This window comes from Atheta coriaria, unplaced genomic scaffold (genome assembly GCF_025399875.1).
Source record: "Atheta coriaria isolate IRGN ID8LTWV9N9 unplaced genomic scaffold, Caltech_Dcor_3.1 hic_scaffold_8_pilon, whole genome shotgun sequence".
Taxonomy (NCBI): domain Eukaryota; kingdom Metazoa; phylum Arthropoda; class Insecta; order Coleoptera; family Staphylinidae; genus Dalotia; species Dalotia coriaria.
In genome coordinates this window covers 2,957,573-2,978,663 of record NW_027045450.1, presented here as the reverse complement: position 1 = coordinate 2,978,663, position 21,091 = coordinate 2,957,573, and the positions used below count along the sequence as shown (strand labels likewise).

General features: G+C 40.0%; 1 protein-coding gene and 1 long non-coding RNA gene across 4 annotated transcripts; one reads left to right on the top strand and one right to left on the bottom strand.

Annotated features, from left to right (window-relative positions):
- The first annotated feature begins 50 nt into the window (after positions 1-50).
- On the top strand, positions 51-7,785 carry Chd1 (chromodomain-helicase-DNA-binding protein 1). 3 transcript variants are annotated; one of them, XM_065308959.1, is made up of 12 exons: positions 51-536; positions 1,511-1,705; positions 1,782-2,882; positions 2,945-3,109; positions 3,170-3,450; positions 3,504-4,473; positions 4,737-6,122; positions 6,177-6,355; positions 6,414-6,513; positions 6,576-6,694; positions 6,750-6,986; positions 7,044-7,785. In XM_065308959.1, the coding sequence occupies exons 1-12, from the start codon at positions 528-530 to the stop codon at positions 7,258-7,260; spliced, it is 4,959 nt and encodes a 1,652-aa protein (XP_065165031.1). In that variant the 5' UTR covers positions 51-527; the 3' UTR covers positions 7,261-7,785. The 3 variants fall into 3 exon arrangements, with proteins under 3 accessions (XP_065165031.1, XP_065165029.1, XP_065165028.1); XM_065308957.1 differs by having other exon boundaries at positions 52-536; positions 1,776-2,882; positions 6,579-6,694; XM_065308956.1 differs by having other exon boundaries at positions 52-536; positions 1,776-2,882.
- Positions 7,786-13,920: 6,135 nt separating this feature from the next.
- LOC135797479 (uncharacterized) lies at positions 13,921-20,895 on the bottom strand. Its single transcript, XR_010549545.1, has 3 exons — positions 20,727-20,895; positions 18,598-18,712; positions 13,921-14,091 (listed from the first exon to the last, which is right to left on the bottom strand). It is a non-coding gene; the product is annotated as an uncharacterized lncRNA (long non-coding RNA).
- Positions 20,896-21,091: the final 196 nt, after the last annotated feature.

Below are 21,091 nucleotides of genomic sequence, written 5' to 3'. Positions count from 1 at the left end.
CTTCTTCGTGTAGTAATCTGTAATGCGCAGGCGCAGCTGTTTGCTCATACCTACGCTGCCTCGCATACGCCGCAAATCGCAGCGCAGCGCACACTACTGCGAACAGCACCCCGCTCCGGAAAGCAAAGATGGCACAGTTTGCGTGATCAGCAATCGATAACCAACGCATCCCGTCCGTCGTCACCCGCGATCTAACCCTAAACGTGAACAACAATAACAACGGGGTGTGTGGTGCAAGTATTGTGGCAAACCCGAGTCTGCGAGCAGAGAACGCACTGTCTTCGAGCGGCCAAATTCAGTGCACGCGCGTACCACACGGCGGGTCGCACACAAAATGGCGTGAGTAGAGTGCCACCGCCAGCCGAGCGCGCCGCATCTTCACTTGCGATTTTCGCCCCAATCTGCGGTGTTTTCGCCCTTTGGAAGGCGCCCACCGGCGGTATGCACGCGGCCGGTCGACGTCCGCACGGAATTTCGCCACCGTTACATAATTGCACGCATCTAGAGCCTCGTTGAACTTGCTCATCATGTCGGAGGTAAGCATCTTAGAAAAACTCTTAAAATCCGTACTTTTTAACAACCTGCAGCTCTAAATTTATTCTTCAGTAGTCTCCGGTTAATATTAATTAATTTCCAAGCATGGGCGTGCCGCCATTTGCCGAGAATTAACTAAAAACCTTCAACTTTCTCCAAGTGTACAAAATAGTGTTTGTCTGGAGGAAACCCTCGATTTGGGGCACTTCGAGGACGTGTTCCAACCCAATTTTGCTTTCTGCGTGTTTTTCAGAAAATTCTGCAACCGCCCATGTAAAAAAATCGCGAAATTGTGATGTACCCTTTTTTGCAAATTTTGATCAAAGTTTGTGTTGCTTTACCTACAATATGTCCTAACAGTATCCTGCATGTTTCAGGGGATGTAACCACCTTGTTTTTATTTAGTTTTTGGTACAGCGTTACGTAACAAGCAGCGGTTTAATTGACAACGCACTTGGAAGTTTCTAGAAGATTTTCGTGGAAGTTTTCATTAAAAGAACTTATACAATTCATTAAGGGATGATTACCCATAAAGATTATTAAAATTGATGTTGTTTAGTGCATATAAATAACAAAAAACGCGAAATATCTTGCCGAGTCTTCATGCAATTGAATATTTCTCCCAAATTTATTGAAAATTTACCTTTAAATGATTCGAAATATTTATGAGGGATGAAATGTGTATTTCAGCGTTAATAATAAACTAATCGATGTCGTTTCTTCATGGGAATGTTGCTACATTTATTGAGTTCATCACATGCTTGCCAATTTTTTGAACTGAAAAACTTTTCATTGATAACTTTTTGATACAAATAATTGTTTACATTCTTGCAACATAACCTCGATGTGTTAAACCTGATTATTTCTGCGATTGGATGTGTCCGACTGAAAATGTGGTGTTTTCGAGTCATTTATGTGCGGTATTTTTGCTATTTTCCTGGCCATTTGTTGTTATTAGTTCGGTTATTGTTTTCAGAGCAGTGCATCTGAATCCGATAATTCTGAGAATGAGGTAGAGGTAGGGCAGGCCGCAAAGGAGAGTAGTTCTTCGTCTAATTCTGCATCGGAGAGTGAGTCGGGTTCGTCGAGTTCTTCTGACTCCGAGACGGAGAATAAACACGATGCCAGCACGACCAGTTCTTCAGCTTTGGAGAAATCGAAAAACGATGAGGTACTTTGTGATTTTAATTAATTAAACAAGGTTTATGTAAGGTATATTGTAAATTAATACAAATATTAAGTGGCAGCCCGAGGACGACGTTCAGGAATCGCCTAAAATCCCACAAACCCGTTCGACGCGTCGCAAATCATCGGAAAAGTCCGAAGATTTCAAATACAACGATGCCAGCTCGTCGGATAGTAATTCCGAAAGTTATCAGGAGCGTCCACCACCAAGCAAACCAGTGGGTAAACGACAACCACCCAAAAAGAAACCACCACCGAAACGTTCCAAATACACATCGGAGTCTTCCGAGGACGAAGAAGATGACAGTCGGCGTAAAGCAACTCGTCGCACAGCGGCAACTGTTAGTTATAAAGAAGAAAGTGAAGACAACACAGACTCTGAGGACCTTCTCGAAGTCGACAACTCGGCGCCAGTTGAACCTGTACCCGAAGACAAGTCGGAAACAATTGAGCGGGTGTTATCTCGACGAATTGGTAAGAAAGGCATCACCGGTAATGTCACTACCGTATACGCAGTCGAAGATAATGGTGATCTCAACATCATTGATAAGGACACTCCCACGGAAACACAGTACCTGATCAAGTGGAAGGACTGGTCTCACATCCACAACACGTGGGAGTCGGAAACTTCTCTCAAGGACCAGACAGTTAAGGGTATTAAGAAGTTAGAGAATTTTAAAAAGCGCGAGGTTGAGATTGCACAATGGCGGCGGCATGCATCACCAGAGGATATCGAGTATCACGAGTGTCAGCTGGAGTTGGCACAGGGTTTGCTCAACAGTTACAACATGGTGGAGCGCATTATTGCAAAATACAATCGCCCCGATGGTGGTAAGGATTTTTTCGTCAAGTGGGAGTGTTTGCCGTATTCGGAGGCGACTTGGGAGGACTCTGCGCTCATTCAACGGAAATGGCCACAAAAGATTCGCGAGTTTGTTGATCGTGAGGAGTCAAAGCGTACGCCATCTAAACATTGTAAGGCACTGCGTAGTAGACCCAAATTTCATGAGGCGAAGGAGCAGCCTGATTATATGAAAGGCGCGGATGGTAACTTGGTGCTCAGGGATTACCAACTGGATGGGCTGAATTGGCTCATTCATTCATGGAGCAAGGATAATTCTGTGATACTGGCGGATGAGATGGGTCTAGGTAAAACTATCCAGGTAATAATTATATCACTCAAAGATTTATTTTGTGTATTAAATTTAATTTTGTGGATTTCCAGACGATTTGTTTCTTGTATAACTTATTTAATACGCATCAAGTGCACGGGCCATTTTTGTGTGTTGTGCCATTGTCAACTATGACGTCGTGGCAGCGCGAATTTGCGCAGTGGGCGCCGGAGATGAACGTGGTTACCTATTTGGGAGATGTGAACTCTCGTAATATTGTAAGTCTGAAAAAAGAAAGCAATGCGGTTTATGTTATATTTTTGTGAATATTTATATAGCTGCGACAATATGAGTGGAGTTACGAGGGATCGAAAAGACTGAAATTCAATGCGATATTGACAACCTACGAGATTGTACTGAAAGACAAGGCTTTCCTGGGCAACCTCAGCTGGGCAGATCTGCTCGTTGACGAGGCGCATCGTCTCAAGAACGACGACTCGCTCTTGTACAAGGCTCTGATGGAGTTTGACACCAACCATCGACTTCTCATCACTGGCACGCCGCTGCAAAACAGTCTAAAGGAACTTTGGGCGTTGCTGCACTTCATTATGCCTGAAAAGTAATTTTCTTTCAAAAAAGTTATGTTTTTATTTGACTTCTGTGGGTTTTTAGATTTGCATCATGGGCAGAATTTGAACAACAGCATGAAGATGCTTCGACGAAAGGCTACGGTAAGTTGCACAAACAGCTTGAGCCGTTTATCCTTCGCCGAGTAAAGAAGGACGTTGAAAAGTCTCTGCCAGCGAAAGTCGAACAAATTCTGCGTGTTGAAATGACTGCCGTGCAGAAGCAGTACTACAAGTGGATTCTCACGAAGAATTACAACGCACTTCGTAAGGGCGTCAAGGGTTCGACCACAACCTTCCTGAACATTGTGATAGAATTAAAAAAGTGCTGCAATCACTCGTACCTCACCAAGCCGATGGAAGTAGACTCGCAAATCGGCCAGAATGACTACCTCCAGCAGTTGCTCAAGGGTTCGGGCAAACTAGTCTTGCTTGATAAACTACTCATACGATTGAAGGAAACCGGCCATCGTGTACTTATCTTCTCACAAATGGTGAGAATGCTAGACTTGCTCGGGGAGTATCTGCAACGACGGCATTTTCAATTTCAACGACTAGATGGTAGCATTAAGGGGGAGTTGAGACGACAGGCCTTGGATCACTTTAATGCGGAAGGCTCACAGGACTTCTGTTTTTTGCTGAGTACACGAGCCGGTGGTTTGGGTATTAACCTAGCGACCGCGGATACTGTGATTATCTTCGATTCTGATTGGAATCCGCAGAATGATCTGCAAGCGCAGGCGCGTGCACATCGCATTGGCCAGAAAAATCAGGTGAATATTTACCGTCTGGTAACAGCGAGATCCGTCGAGGAGGAGATTGTCGAGCGCGCTAAGCAGAAGATGGTGTTGGATCACTTGGTGATTCAGCGTATGGACACGACGGGTCGCACGGTGCTGGACAAAAAGGGCTCGTCGAATAATACACCATTCAATAAGGAAGACCTGACTGCTATTTTGAAGTTTGGCGCAGAGGAATTGTTTAAAGATGAAGAGGATGAAAATGATGATCCAGTGGTAAGTTATTTATTATGCCAAGTATTTGAATGTTTGACAGTAATGACATTGTGTAAAAAATGTACTTACTTATACGGCGCTATGCTTTGAACATGGTTTGTGCTGTGTATCTAGTTAAATAGTTTTTGAAAAATCATAGTCAATGTTGAATTATTTTACTAAAAAAATATATTTAATTCTATATTTTTTTAATGATATTTCAAAAACTGTGGCAGCTATTTTTGACAATTTTGACGGAATCTAATGTTGTTGTGCATGTTTAGTGTGATATTGATGAAATCCTTCGTCGTGCTGAAACTCGCGACGAAGCACCCACCCTAGTCGGCGACGAGCTCCTCTCCGCATTCAAAGTGGCGAAAATTAAAGCATTTGACGAGGACGAAAACGAGCAGTCGCCCATTTCCGAAGGCATTACGCAGGAGGAAGACGGTGAGAGTAAAGATTGGGATGATATAATCCCCGAACGATTGCGCAAGAAAGTCGAAGAGGAAGAACGAAATAAAGAAATTGAGGATTTGTACCTTCCCCCGCGTTCCCGCAAAACCCTGCAGCAAATTAACCAGTCTGAAAGCGATGGTGAAGGTAGGAAAAAACGTAGGGCGGTACAAGAATCTGGCGAGTCCAGTGATGAAGAAGGTGGCAGTGATGAGGAACGTCCTAAGAAACGTGGGCGACCTCCGCTTAAAGAAGGCGGTGCTTCACGACGTGAAAAGATTAAGAATTTCACCGATGCGGAAATTCGACGGTTTGTTAAAAGCTTCAAGAAGTTTAGCACGCCACTGAAGCGTCTCGAAGCAGTCGCATGCGATGCGGAGTTGCAAGAGAAATCGTTACCAGAGTTGAAAAAGCTGGGCGAGTTGTTGCGCGAGAGATGCAAGGCCTACATGGGCGAACACACCAAAGAAAACACCGAAAATGGCAGCGCTGAGGCGGGCAAACGGCGCAATCGTGGACCCAGTTTCAAACTGGGTGGTGTGTCTGTAAATGCTAAGACGATGATGCAGTGTGAAGAAGAGCTTGCTCCACTGGATGAAATCTTACCTTCCATTCCCGCGGAAAGACGCAGTTGGAAGTTGGACTTCAACACGAAACCCGCGCACTTTGACGTTGAGTGGGGAGTGTTTGAAGATTCGCGGTTACTGCAGGGTATCTATCAGTATGGTATGGGTTCCTGGGAGCAGATCAAGATGGATCCTTCCATTGGTATTAGCGACAAGATTCTTGCAAACGAGGATAAGAAACCCCAAGCGAAACATCTACAATCTCGAGCTGAGTATCTCCTCAAAGTACTTAAGAAACAACTTGATATCAAGCGTGGATCTGTTGGAGTGAAACCAAAGCGCCAGCGCAAGGCGAAGATGTTAACCAAAGAAATCATTGAAGACGATGGGAGTTCCAACGAAGAGACCACAACTGTTACCGTTACGATTACGAAAAAGATCAACAAGAAAAAAGATGAAGACTCGAATGCGGATGATTCCACTGACAAGAGTTGTAAAGGTAAAGAGCGCGAGGGTAAACCTGATAAAGATAAGAAGAAGGCCGGCAAGAAGGAGAAGAAAGCAGCTGGCCCAATGCATTTTACAGCGAATAATGAACCGAGGGCACTTGACGTTCTTGGAGATTTGGATCCTTCTATCTTCAATGAGGTAATTTGTTTTGAAATAGAATTGTTTAAACTGGCTAACACATTGAATGTTTAGTGTAAGGAGAAAATGCGACCGGTGAAGAAAGCGCTTAAAGCTTTGGACAATCCGGACCAGTCATTAACGGAAGCTGAACAAGTGAGTTACACGCGCCTTTGCCTGGTGCAAATAGGTGAACAAATTAATCATTGCCTGGAGGAGTATACGGACCCCGAAAAACAAAAGGAGTGGAGAAGGTACGGCACTAAGACAGTTTTAATAACAGTTTTAGTTAAAATTTGTATTATTTTGCAGTAATTTATGGTATTTTGTATCAAAATTCACCGAGTTTGACGCTAAGAAGCTTTTTAAGTTGTACAAAAAGGCTGTCACCAAGGAGGAAAAGAAGAATGAGGTAGGATGTTTACCTCAACTATATTTCTATTGCAAATTAAACCTTTTTTGAATTACCCTTAGCAGTCTCAGAACGATAAACCCGGTACATCATCCAAAACTGACAAGGAGCGTGCTGGTAGCTCATCAAAACGGAAACACGACTCTGACGGTGATCGTGAACCAGAAAAGGAACCTAAAAAGTATGTTTTTAGTTATTTTTGCTTATTTTGAGGGTTGTTAACTGTTATTTCCTAGACGGAAAGATAAAGACAGAAAAAAGGTTCGGGTGGAAGACGACGAGAGACATCCAAGATGGCGAGAGCGCGATAGGGAACCACTTCCTCGACCGGCATACCCTCCAGAGGCACCTGAATATGGCAGATGGAGGGATAGCCCGAGGGATAGAGGTGAGCGCTTCCCTCCGGATCATCGACGAGAGAGGTACTCCGACTATAGACCACCACAATTCGTACGGGAACGCGATGTTGCCAGGTTGAACTTTCTATTTATACTTATCCTACAGTTATAACAATTGTAGTATATTTTCAGAATGAGTGGCAGTGATGAATGGCGCTACGCCCGTGGACGTGACTCAGTCGCGCCTCTCAATCGCAGTACAATGTACGCGCACTATCCCTTACCCTATGCGCAACCTGGTGCCTATCCTCCTTCGGAACCACCGGGATACCCACGTGACTGGAGACCGGAGCGCATGGAACGCGCCGATCGCGACTATCGACACGATTACAACCGAAGACAGCAGTAATCTTGGTGATTGTGTGTACAAGCAGAACATTTGAACGGATTTGTCTGATATTTTTAATAATGCTCGCGATCGAAGCACACGACAAAAGACTTGAAATTATGTTGAACATATGATGTGCTAGGCATGCTGATTGGTTTGTGGGCTGGTGCCACGCCCGCGACAATGATAATGAGATGCATTTAATTTCAAGCAGGTACATTTTTTTCAAACTGCAGCAAGATATGATTTGATTGACATTGTATATTGTAAATATAGGACTAATAGGAGATATCTTTTGATATATAAACACTTAATTGAATATGGGCGAGAAGATATTTATTTACGTTGTACATACATGCAGTATATTATGGCAGCGACGTTAAGGTCGATCATTTTTTGTTATTCATTTCGTGAAGACAGAACTAAGATTGTAGAATAGAGCTAAATTGACCATTTTTTGGGCTGGATTATTTGTTAATCCTTTTCTCCAGCACTGCATGTTCTTTGATCAATAATGACACATTATATCTCAGTTTGTGAAATGTGCACAGATCCATTCTTATTGTTTTAACATGTCCTGTGCTTTTATTTGTTATATTTAACAGTATGGCTTGTACATTTGGCACACTCTGATCCAACCTCCAGGCATAACTGTAGTTGCTGTTATTGCTTTTTGTGGCTTCCTTCTGGAGTAACACAATGATACTTTCTGGTAGGTTGTGCTCCTTGAGCAGCAGAGTGGCTGTCTCTGGTGGATTATTGCGTACAATTTCGTATAATTTACTTATTTCTTGTGTTGCTTGTTGGAATTCTGTTTTGTTTGTGATTTCATCAGGGATATTGAGTGTTGGCTTGTTGAATTCTAGAATTGCAAAGGTTTACAATAGGTGTAAAGTTTTTTTCGGTGTGCTTTACCAGATATGATTTGAGATATGACTTCAATGGGTAAAGATGATAGAATTGAAGTCATTTTGTAGTTGAAAATTGCTTAATTCTGCTTACATTCTGTCCGAACATAACCCAAAATCCAAGTAGAATACTCCTGCCATTGTTTGGCCTTGAGTTATTTCGCCGAGAGTAGTTTTACCGCGAAACGTCGCGAGATGGCGCGACCTGCACCGTTTCTCACGTTGCGGTTGAGGTAAGAAACAGGTGTGCAGTCTCATCCGATACGCGCGTCCGGCCGCATGCGTTGCGTTCTCGTGCTATGGTATTTGCTAAGTCGTGCGGTGCAGTAAAATAATTCAGTAAATTCAGTAAAATTGCTAAGTGTTACTGGACGTGAGTGAGGCAACGAGTTGTGTGATGCACCATCGACTAGTAAGTTTATAATTAATTATTCTTATAAAAATATATGTGTAGAGCATGCTTGTTCTTGTTTCCTTCTTAACGTGTTATCAGTGAGGTGGATAAACAACTTGTTTTTATCGCGTTCTCTTGTTCCTGCCGTGTGAATTTGTTGAGTTCACAGCGCGCGTTAGAGTATGAGTTTAAGAATAAAATTGTCTTTTACATCACTGAGGATTTTAAGTTTATATACTGTTTTATTTAATGTTTCTAATGTCTTTCGGGAACTGCTACGAGCCATAGAAAGTCATTTTCCCGTTCCACAAAAATATTGGGCCGACACTTTCGATTGATAATAACATAGATGCATGGATGCTGTTTTCTTATTCGGTTAGCGCGAGAGTTGTTCTATATGATACAATTTAACCGCCCCCGAAAATTTTGCGGGAACTGCCTGATAAACGCCTTAGAAATTTGCATTTTTTCTCAAAAAAATGAATTGGAAAAATAATTGTTTTTATATAATGCACGCGAGAAATTGTTTTTAATTTCACCAATATTTCTTTTGTTTAATTTCATTTGTTTACATTACACCTAGGTTGTGGATGAGGTTTATTACCTACATTCATGGATACGTCAAAATCAGAAGTTACTTCTTCGACCCTTGGGAGATTGGCACATAGGAAATGGGAAAATCGTTTGTCACAGGACGTAAAACGAAATGCTTTCAGGTAAGTTCATAATTCAAATATTTTTATTAATAAATTATACGCGTAAATCGTGCATAGTTGAATATTATTCTCGATTTGATGTTTACGTGCTTATCGAAATTTCTGTATAAACAACTTTTTTATCGTGTTCTTTTGATATATCGTGTGCTGTTTCATTATTGTGGGCGAACGGGGCCTCACACCAATTTAAGCGCGATGTCCAGAGATGCAGAATTTAATTCTCTATAAGACTATAGTAATTTGTTGAAGATTTGTCGGTAACGTGAGTTATTGCAATAAATAATATTTCATCCGGTTTTGCGTCCTCGCGTTAATTTGATGATGTTTAAAAAATTATTACTGCCGATTGGGGACGTCTCACAAACTTCAGCGTGGTGCCAAGAGATGCGGAATTTAATTCTGCGTCAGGTGGTATTTGTTTGGTGCAGGAATTCGACCTACAACCCGCGAAAATGTGCATAAAAGGTGATTTTTACCTATGTGTGCTTTTGACCACTTTTAGTCACATTTTTCGACCTTTAACTATAGGAAATATAATTATTTTTTATCTGATAGAGAATCTTCCAATCTTTCATAATCCGCAATTTGTTGGTAGCTATCTCTTTTAGTTTCAGAGATATGAATTTTTGAAAATCGTCGAAAAAAGTATCAAGCACCCCCTTGGCAATTTTTCTTAAGACTTAAAATTTCATCTCTCAGATTTCGGTTTTAACTATCCTATCTGATAGAGATAGGTCCGTAGATTAAGACGCTGCGATCAGATCTTATTTATCTCTTTTAGTTTACGAGATATTCGCGATTGAATAAAATGGGCAAAAATTGCAAAGTGTCACTTTTAGCACTTTTAGTCGCGTTTTTCAACCTTTTACTCTAGGAAATATAATTATTTTATGCTTTTATCTGATAGAGAATTTTCCAATCATTTATAATCAACAATTCGTTGGTAGCTATCGCTTTTAGTTTAAGAGATATGAATTTTTGAAAATCGTCGAAAAAAGTATCAAGCACCCCCCCTTGGCAATTTTTTCTTAAGACTTAAAATTTCATCTCTCAGATTTCGGTTTTAACTATCCTATCTGATAGAGATAGGTCCGTAGATTAAGACGCTGCGATCAGATCTTATTTATCTCTTTTAGTTTACGAGATATTCGCGATTGAATAAAATGGGCAAAAATTGCAAATTGTCACTTTTTAGCACTTTTAGTCGCGTTTTTCGACCTTTTACTGTAGGAAATATAATTATTTTATATTTTTATCTGATAGAGAATCTTCCAATCTTTCATAATCAGCAATTCGTTGGTAGCTATCTCTTTTAGTTTAAGAGATATGAATTTTTGAAAATCGTCGAAAAAAAGTATCAAGCACCCACCCTTGGCAATTTTTTCTTAAGACTTAAAATTTCATCTCTCAGATTTCCGTTTTAACTATCCTATCTGATAGAGATTGGTCCGTAGATTAAGACGCTGCGATCAGATCTTATTTATCTCTTTTAGTTTACGAGATATTCGCGATTGAATAAAATGGGCAAAAATTGCAAAATGTCACTTTTTAGCACTTTTAGTCGCGTTTTTCGACCTTCTACTGTAGGAAATATAATTATTTTATATTTTTATCTGATAGAGAATCTTCCAATCTTTCATAATCAGCAATTCGTTGGTAGCTATCTCTTTTAGTTTAAGAGATATGAATTTTTGAAAATAGTCGAAAAAAAGTATCAAGCACCCACCCTTGGCAATTTTTTCTTAAGACTTAAAATTTCATCTCTCAGATTTCCGTTTTAACTATCCTATCTGATAGAGATTGGTCCGTAGATTAAGACGCTGCGATCAGATCTTATTTATCTCTTTTAGTTTACGAGATATTCGCGATTGAATAAAATGGGCAAAAATTGATAGGTAATGTGCCTATTGCAAATTCGCGCACAAAATCGCGTGTCTTCGCGTCTTTCTTACCATATACTGTCCCGTCGTCGTCGTTTTACACAGTTTCGGCATGCACTATCGGTGGATTGCACGCAGTTGCGTGCCGGTCGCTGGTTAATACAGTCGTGTTTTGAGAGACTGAATTTGTGTAATACTCGAAGATCAATCGACTATTTATTTGTACTTTGCGACTATAGTAATTTGTTTAATGTTCGAAAATGCCAGTTTTTGATCGCGTTTGTTATATATATTACAAGTCACGTGATAGTCAATTTGATAACAATCTTCACTCGGCATATTGATATATATCGCCCCCATTACGAAAGTTCAATTAGGCTCGTGTAAGTACAGTAGAGTCCGTTTATAATGACATCGAAGGGAATTGGGAATAACTGTACAGCCCAGATTGTTTATTTTGTGTTGATTGTTAATTATAACATAACTTATTAATGTTTTCGTTTAGTTACAGCACTTGTTGTGCCTGGCAGTCCAATAAGCTGTACACTGGTAAGTTTATAATTCAATTATATTTTTCGGTCAAATTTACATTGGATGTTTATATACAAGTTTTCTATTTATCACGTACTACCTACCTGCTGGGCCGTTGAGAGGGGACGCAAACCCCGCGGATATTCCCGGGGCCCGCGCTCGCTCTCGACGGCCCAGTATTGAATCTCCTCTATTGAAATTGTAGTTTTTAGTATAATACGCGAACGTGGTGTTAGTATATTTTCGGGTTTGCACGCGACCTTGGCGGCTCATTAACTTAAGCGCCGTGTCAGAAGATGCGGAATTAAATTCTCCGTCGGGTTGCGTTTGTTTGTTGCTAGTCATTTAGACAGGGTGATGCATGCGTACTTTCTTGTACGTGTCTCACACGTACGCTGCTATTTAAGTGCGTGACCACTCACTGCCTCATAGACAATTTCGCACTGACACACATGCGCGCCACACTGTTTGAAACACTTTGTTGTTTTGTGAGGTACTGTAAAGTGTTTTCAGATGGCGTAACGATGTAGGTTCACCTGGAAATATTCCAGCGAGAGGATTTTGTTTTGTTCAAACGGTGCGATAACGACGAGCGCACATTCCACACTTTCGACTTGTGTTATTCTTTTATGTAAGTTCGGTAAATCGTGTTATATCTCCTGATCGCCGGTGATAATTATTGTTAATAAACTTTTTGAGCTTTTATCAGCTATTTATCGCGTGTGTATTCTTCGTAATTGTAAACTTTGCGTGTTTAATTTATTGACATGTTCGTGAGTCCGTTGCCATCGCGCGATGGCCAATAAAAATATCAACGCTATGAACGCTAATAATTAATTGACTTGTGAAAACATATTTGTTTTCAACAGAGGAGCATGAATCAATGTGCTACCAGGTAAATATTGTCATTCCTATGATTATTATGCGAATAACAAGATTTTAATTCAAAGTTTGAGTTCCGACGGAATGCAGATTCATTTCCGTTGAAGTGCTGTAGCTAATGTTTTGTTTCTCATTTATTTCAGCATTCGCCAACTTGCCGTCGATCTACATACCGTCTTCCATAACCGGTAAGTAAAATAATTTCATTATTTATAGAAACTGTTTGCCGTGTACATAGATTTCAGTTTAGTTCTACGTTTAATTGTATTGCAATGTTGATGAATTTGGTGAAGATTCAATAAGACATATTCCCCAACGCCTCATCTTAATAACATTTATATATCACCTAAATATATAATGTAAAAACGGATAATCTTTCATCATAAGAATTTTAAAATTACATAAATCGAATTTTAATTTATCATTATTTTAATACTTAATTAAAATTATGAGACTAGTAGCAATAGCATGAAGTAAAAATCATAAATTAGACTTGTTTTGTTTAGTTTTTATTTATCAGCCAACGTTGGCATTCGACACGAGAATTGTGTTTGTTTTGAATACGATTTACACTTTCTTATCGCCGTGCGAATAGCAACGACCAAGATTGCGGAGTGTCGTTGCCATCCTTTCGCGTCTCGCTCTGCTTTTCTAGTTTAGTTTAGTTTGAATGTATCGGGTCTATTGCAATTTGCGCGCGGGCAGTCGTCGCGGCCATCCTTGCGCCGTCTTTGCGCGTTAGGGCAGCAGGTGGTCTTATCATGAACTGTTGCGACCGTGTTTGCTTCGCTGAGGTACAGCATGCACTATTTTAATACTTTGTCATATAGAGAATTTTCAGTAGATTAATAATTTTCAATCCGTTCCCCTCTGTCGCTTTCAGATATGAAAATAAGAAAAGTTGAAAATGTCCAATTTTTAGCACTTTGCTAAATTCCCATTTTTTCTTACGAATTAAAATTTCATTTTCTAGATTTCCAATTTAACTAGCTTATTCTATAGAGAATTGTCCGTAGGTTATGACTCTGCGATTCGTTCTCTTTAAGTTTACGAGATATTCGCAATTGAAATTTTTTTTTTTCATAATTGTGAGCGAACGAGGCCTTTCACAAATTTATGCGTGATGTCCAGAGATGCAGAATTTAATTCTCTATAAGACTATATTAATTTGTTGAAGGAGATTTGTCTGCTACGTGAGTTATTGCAAAAAAGATATTTCATCCGGTTTTTGCGTCCTTGAGTTAATTAGGTGCGTTTTTCATTATTGTGGGCGAACGGGGCCTCACACAAATTTGAACGCGATGTCTAGAGATGCAGAATTAAATTCTTTATAAGGCTATAACAATTTATTGAAGGAAATTTGTCTACAAAGTGAGTTATTGAAAAAAAAAAAGATATTTTATCTGCTTTTTGCGCCCACGCGTTAATTTTTAAAAATTATTAGTGTCGGTCGGGGGCGTCACACAAACTTCAGCGTAGCGCCTAAAGATGCGGAATTAAATTCTCCGACGGGTGGTATTTGTTTGCTGCAGTAATTCGACCTGCAACTTGCGAAAATTTGCATTAGAAAGTGATTTACAAAATTTTTATAGTGCAAAATATCACTTTTGGGCACTTTTAGTCGCATTTTTCGACTCCATGAAATTAAATAGTTTTAAATTTTTATTGCGTATATTAAGAATTTGAAATCCGTTCTTGTCATTGCACCGACAAGTGCCGTTGGGCACCGTACGAGGCTAGCGGAAGAAGTGACTCGTGTTCAGGGCATTGTACGAAGGTAGAGGTAGAAGTGACTCGTGTTCAGGCCACCCTACGAAGGTAGCGGTAGACACTTCTACCGAGTCACTACTCGTATCCATAAAATATAAAATATAATTTGTGCTATTCGGAATTGAAAAAGAAAACTGGGTAATAGAGGCCGTACCTCCTCATGTTTTTTTTTGTAATGAATTTTTTTTGACTTCTTATTTTTCCGATTTTAACACTTTATTTTATAGAGAATATTTAAATTAGTCGCGGTGTTGTAAACATCAATTATTTAATTAACTAAGGTATATAGTAAACTTATACGAAGACAATAACTAAACAATAAATTATTTATTTGTATTAGTAAATTACAAATTCCTGTTTTTCTTCATCCTTATTGCATCCAAAAACCAGTATATTCTTTTCTTATGCCGAGAAATATTGAAAGTAAAAGTAGATTTAGTGTATGTGTGTTATTTCAATATTGTGAATTTTTACTTTTGCTTCGCAACTACGCGTTTACCACTACGTTTGTGTATAAACAACTTTTTTGTTCGACTGACGCTACGTACGCTATCGCTTATCGCTACGTACCTGCCTTGTACCTGGTTTCGCGCAGCGCACATGGCAGTCGTTTCACCGCGTGATCCGCGAGCGCGTGTCTCTAATCGCCACGCGTTTTCAGACTTCAATTATTCAATTAATCATCGTGTATTCTTTTCGTCATCAGAAAAATATTCGTAACGAGCATGTGTGCCTGTTTTGTTTGATGAGTTGTAGCGGTTAGAGTGTTCTTAAGTGCCAAATATATATATATATATATAATGTTCTTGGCTCCTATGTGGAGCATAGAGCCTCACTAAGCGCCCTCCAACGGACTCTGTTTCGGGCAACCGCCTTTGCTTCGTTCCAGCCCATATTTTGGTTTCGGAGCTCCTCTATTGTGGATCTTCGCCAGGTATTGGCCGGTCTACCAACCCTTCTCTTCCCCTGTGGGTTCCATTCTAGCGCATTTCTGGCGATATCTCCGGCGTCTCTTCTCAAGATGTGCCCAATCCACCCCATTTTCTCTTGCGTATTTGATTTATATAAGTGCCAAATAAGTATCCGTTAATCTTTACGCGAGTTTTCAGTTGATAAGATATATTCCTGGATCTAAAATTTCTTCATCAATGCACTGGAAGGTGTTTGATCACTTTTGACGTGATAACGTCTTTAAAATCGTTTTACGGGTGACCGGTTCAGAAACTGTGTCACGAGCGAGGTCGATCGCAGGTATACCCCCCTCTCGTTATAACGAGAGAGAGACGGACCGATCTCCCGTCTCATCTCGAGCGCTGCCAGTCATTCCGACCCCCCTCTCGTTATAACCAGAGAGACGGACCGATCTCCCGTCTCATCTCGACCGCTGCCAGTCATTCCGTGCCAGTCATAGCGTTCGAGTGAGTTGACCGATCTCCCGTCTCTCTCACTCTAGCGGCATATAAACGAATGGAGATTTTCTCGTGCGGTTAAGTTTTCGTTGAATGTTTTATCGGCCGATAAAAGTTTGTAGTGTGCGGGTGCCTAACAGTAAAACAAAATGTGAAGTGCAAGTGAAGTGTTACAACAATTGCAACAAACAAAACTTATATCACCAATAAGACGTTATCACGTAAACATCTCGATCGTAAACCTGCTTTACAAACAACCATTTTTTTTTGTGGAATGTTAAGGCGGTTTAACTTAGATTAATTATTCCATTTGAAGGATAATAATTTTGCAGATTAGAAACACCTGGTAGCATTTTTATCAGAATTCTTAGTTCCGTTTCCGAAAATAACATGCATAATTTAATTATTACACACACTGTGTTAAAAGTATCTGAGGATTACTAAATGACAATATTCATTCATGTGATCGACCACGCTCACTTTGCCGTCGACCATCGGCTAGTTCCTCTTTCCGCTGAACGTTTTAATCGAATTACACAGCTTATCATCATTAAATTAAAAAGTTTCTTGTTGATCTAAAATCTTGTATGTTGAATAGTTAGTAAATAGTTATTTTTATCGTATTTACCTACCGTATTACCACGCGCCGTCGCTTGCCGCCTGCTGATTTAGATGTTTTCCGCCTGATGTTCTATCAATTTATGATGATGCTTCACCCGTCGGTTACCTTATGCAGTTGATGCTATCATCAAATTATAAATGTATTAAAATGTAAGTGTTTTATTCTTGTAGCACCTTTTTACTCAACTTTTAAGATGATTTTCGGGTAAAATCTGTCTTTGAATTTATGTTAAAATATTGTTGTTTCGGTATAAATTTCTCTCGTCATGATGTGAATAGTGACCGTATTTGTAATTTTAAAGTTCTTTTGTTTTAAACCTTTTGTAACACCCTGTGTATTAGTTTTCCTTGTGTCCGTGAAAACTTTTCTACAGCTGTGGTTTCAGGGCTTTTTTTGCACTTTAAGTTTTTTTTGTTACACCCTGTTTATTAGTTTCCCGGAGCATCGGGTGAAAACGAGCAATATTTGTAGTGTTAAGATGTTTTCCTCTTTAATGTTTGAGTTTTCTGTTTGTAACACCCTGTATATTTGTTTCCATTTTCAATCACGAAGAAAATTGACTTTGCTAATTGCTTTATCCCGCTAGGTACGCGCTTGCTTGCGCGGCCAAGCAGGTCGGAAATCCTATTTCAATATGGCTGCATGAATTCTGTTGACTTGTAAAATTTAAACTTGTATTATTTTACATTGTATTTATTAATAAAGAAGTGTTAAGAAATATTATGTCTTATGCTTTGAATATACCCCTTCTATCGTTTCAGGTACAGGTCTCTAAGAGAGTTCCCTCTCTCAGGGGATGATCCCCACTATAAAAATTGTTAAGGTATCCTGTATGATTTGTGTACTCCATCCTTCATTTCAGCTACAGGTCACAACTTGTAAGAATATTTTAAAGTGTCCTCTCTCTTGAGGCGACTTAAAAATTAGAAATATTTTTACAAGTCCTTAAAAGGATGTCTATATAAGGAAATCCCTCTCTCCGGGGGTGATCCCCCACCATAAAAATTGTTGATATGCCTGATAATTTCGGGGATGAAGCGCAGAGACATCGTAGCTGTAGGATGGGCCGGGAGCAATGGAGGCATCGAAGCAGTGGGCGATCGACCAGAGCGCCGGAGGCGCTCTGGGAGATCGACCGTAGACTGTCTTATAACGACACGTGCCAAAAAATTGAAAAATTCTGTCACCCCTATTCACTTTTCTTCCATCTCCTCCTCCTCTCTTCTCTACTCTATTTCTCTTCCTTTCCGTCTTCTACTCTTCTCTGCTATTCCTTCCTCTACTTCTCCTATTTCTCTGTTCTCCGTTTCTCCACTTACTTTCTTCTTACTTCTCATATTGCCTTCACTTGTATTGCAATTTCTCTTATATTCCATTTGAGTTTACATATGCAACCCAAATCACACCTGTTATTTTTATATTTGAGAAAAATGCCCTCCACACCTGAGATTCGATCCGTGCCTACTAGCATGCCAGCAGGTGCACGTACCCACTCGACCACCGAGTGTTTTTATCATTTATATTTGATTCTTTTATTTATGTTTCTACTTTATTCAACTTTTTAAAAACAACAACACAAGTCGCAGGCATGTTGCACTCGCTCCACGCGTATAATATCTATATTGAATGTGTGAAACGCTCATATACTGAAAACGGCAAGGAGGATACCAAAAACAAACATGAATGGGATATTAATTGATATTAATTTTATTTTATTGACAACATTTACAAATACAAACATTTTTTATATAGAAAAATATCGACAACTATTAAATACCGCGGAAGACTTGCCTTAAAATATGCGCACATTTGCACTCTTCTGCGACGTTGTCTACTTATTGGATTTAAACATAAATCCAAGTTATTCTGGGCGATAACCGACAGCCGACGGACACGCACGCAGTGCACATGCCGGCCAACACGAGTGCAGTACGAGTATAATCCACACACGAAAAATATTCCCGTTGACCGACAGTAGTTCACTCGTGCTTATTATCTGGCGAAATTCCGATCACGCGCAATTGTAATAAATGCCGTCGATTGCTTATTGAATATAAATCGATTTACGATCAATTTATAATAGGGAGAAACAAAACTAGCCGCGATGAACACGCGTGTTTCGCTCGGCAACCGGAATGCAACTGAATGTGCGCTCTGAAACGACCACGCGGTCACGCGGTGTCGCTATTGCGATAGACTCAACAAAAAACTGTTTACATACAAATATTCGTGTATCTGAACTATACCTGGATAACAGTTTAATATTGTCACAACTAGCACACTAGGCAGTATTTTTACGGGAGCCTACAGTTGTTGTCGAATTCGTGAAATGTGACAAACCAGAACCATAGCCACGGTTACCTGAAGCGAATAAAAACAAAATAATTAACATAAAGAACAACTCCTGTGTTAAACAAGTGTAACCGGTCGGGAGAAACAAACAATTTTCCAGCGCATGTAAAAAAAAAATGAAAAAATGTCAAACGTTAAAGCCGTTTTTGATGCATTTCCTGCAGAAATTTTGGGGGCGGCAGACGTGCTAATTTCTGCAACAAACAAAGGCAACCTGACGGAGAGTTTAATTCCGCATCTTTTGACGCCGCGCTGAAGTTAATGAGCTGCTAAGATCGCATGCAGATCCGAAAAAATACTAACATTTAAAGAAAAAGGGTGCAAAAAATCACCCTTTTATGCAAATTCTCGCGGGTTGCATGTCGAATTCCCGCAACAAACAAAGGCAACCTAACGGAGAATTTAATTCCACATCATTCGACGCCGCGCTGAAGTTAATAAGCCGCCAAGGTCGCGTGCAAAGGCGAAAATATAATAAAATTGAAAGAAAAAGGGTGAAAAACTCACAATTTTATGCAAATTTTTGCGGGTTACATGCCGAATTCCTGCAACAAATAAATAAAACCTGTCGGGGAATTTTATTCCGCATCTTTTGACGCCGCGCTGAAGATAATGAGCTGCTAAGGTCCAGTGCAAACCCGAAAAAATACTAACATTTAAAGAAAAAGGGTGCAAAAATCACCCTTTAATGCAAATTTTCGCGGGTTGCAGGTCGAGTTTTCGCAACAAACAAAGGCAACCTGACTGAGAATTTAATTCCGCATCTTTTGATGTCGCGCCGAAGTTAATCAGCCGCCAGGGTCGCGTGTAAACCCGAAAATATACTAAAACTTAAAGGAAAAGGGTGAAAAAATCACCCTTTTATGCAAATTTTCGCGGGTTGCAGGTCGAATTCCCGCAACAAACAAAGGCAACCTGACGAAGAATTTAATTCCGCATCTTTTGACGCCGCGCTGAAGTTAATAAGCCGCCAAGGTCGCGTGCAAACGCGAACATATAATAGAATTGAAAGAAAAAGGGTGAAAAACTCACTATTTTATGCAAATTTTCGCGGGTTACATGTCGAATTCCTACAAAAAATAAATAAAACCTGACGGGGAATTATATTCCGCATCTTTTGACGCCGCGCTGAAGATAATGAGCTGCTAAGGTCCAGTGCAAACCCGAAAAAATACTAACATTTAAAGAAAAAGGGTGCAAAAATCACATTTTTAGGAAAATTTTCGCGGGTTGCAGGTCGAATTCCCGCAACAAACAAAGGCAACCTGACTGAGAATTTAATTCCGCATCTTTTGATGTCGCGCCGAAGTTAATGAGCTGGCAGGGTCGCGTGCAAACCCGAAAATATACTAAAATTTAAAGAAAAAGGGTGAAAAAATTAACCTTTTATGCAAATTTTCGCGCATTGCAGGTCGAATTCCTACAACAAACAAAGGCAACCTGACGGAGACTTAAATTCCGCATTTTTGACGCCGCGCTGAAGTTAATGAGCCGCCAAGGTCACGTGCCAACCCGAAAATATTCTAAAATTTAAAGAAAAAGGGTGAAAAAATTACCCTTTTATGCAAATTTTCACGGGTTGCAAGTCGAATCTCTGCAACAAATAAGTAGAGCCCGACGGAGAATTTAATTCCGCATCTTTTGACGCCGCGCTGAAGTTAATGAAGTTAATGAGCCGCCAAGGTCGTGTGCAAACCCGAAAAAATACTAACATTAAAGGAGAAAGAGTGAAAAAATTACCCTTTTATGCATATTTTTGCAGGTTGCCCGTTCAATTCTGGCAACAACAAGGGTCGAAGAAGTGACTTCTGATTTTGACGTATCCATGAATGTAATAAACCTCATCCACAACCGAGGTGTAATGTAAACAAGAAACAAGAAATTAAACAAAATAAATATTAGGGAAATTAAAAAATGATTTCTCGTTAGCATTATATAAAAACGAATAATTTCAAACAGCCCAATATTTTTGCGGAACGGAAAAATGACAACTTAAAATAAGAATAATTAATTATAAACTTACCAGTCGATGGTGCATCACACAACTCATTGCCTCACTTGCGTCGATCAACACTTAACAAACTTAATGAATTATTATCCTTCGCCGCACGACTTAATTTTACTGCACCGCACGAGTAAACAAATTCCATAGGTACCCTGTCGAGTCGGCAACGCATGCGGCCGGACGCACGTATCGGACGCGACTGCTTACCTGCGTTGCCTGCTTACTTATCTTAAGCCCGACGTATGAAATCGGTACAGGTCGCGCCATCTCGCGACGATGTGATACAACTGCATCTATCAACTGCAGCCGCGTAGCCTGAAGGACACATTGAATCTTAACAAACAAAATCAGAATTTAAAAATTACAACCATTAATTTTCAAGT

Coding starts and splice junctions, on each gene's coding strand:
- Chd1 (XM_065308956.1), top strand. Junction 3,451..3,503: donor CACTTCATTATGCCTGAAAA/GTAATTTTCTTT, acceptor GTGGGTTTTTAG/ATTTGCATCATGGGCAGAAT. Junction 6,987..7,043: donor CGGGAACGCGATGTTGCCAG/GTTGAACTTTCT, acceptor GTATATTTTCAG/AATGAGTGGCAGTGATGAAT.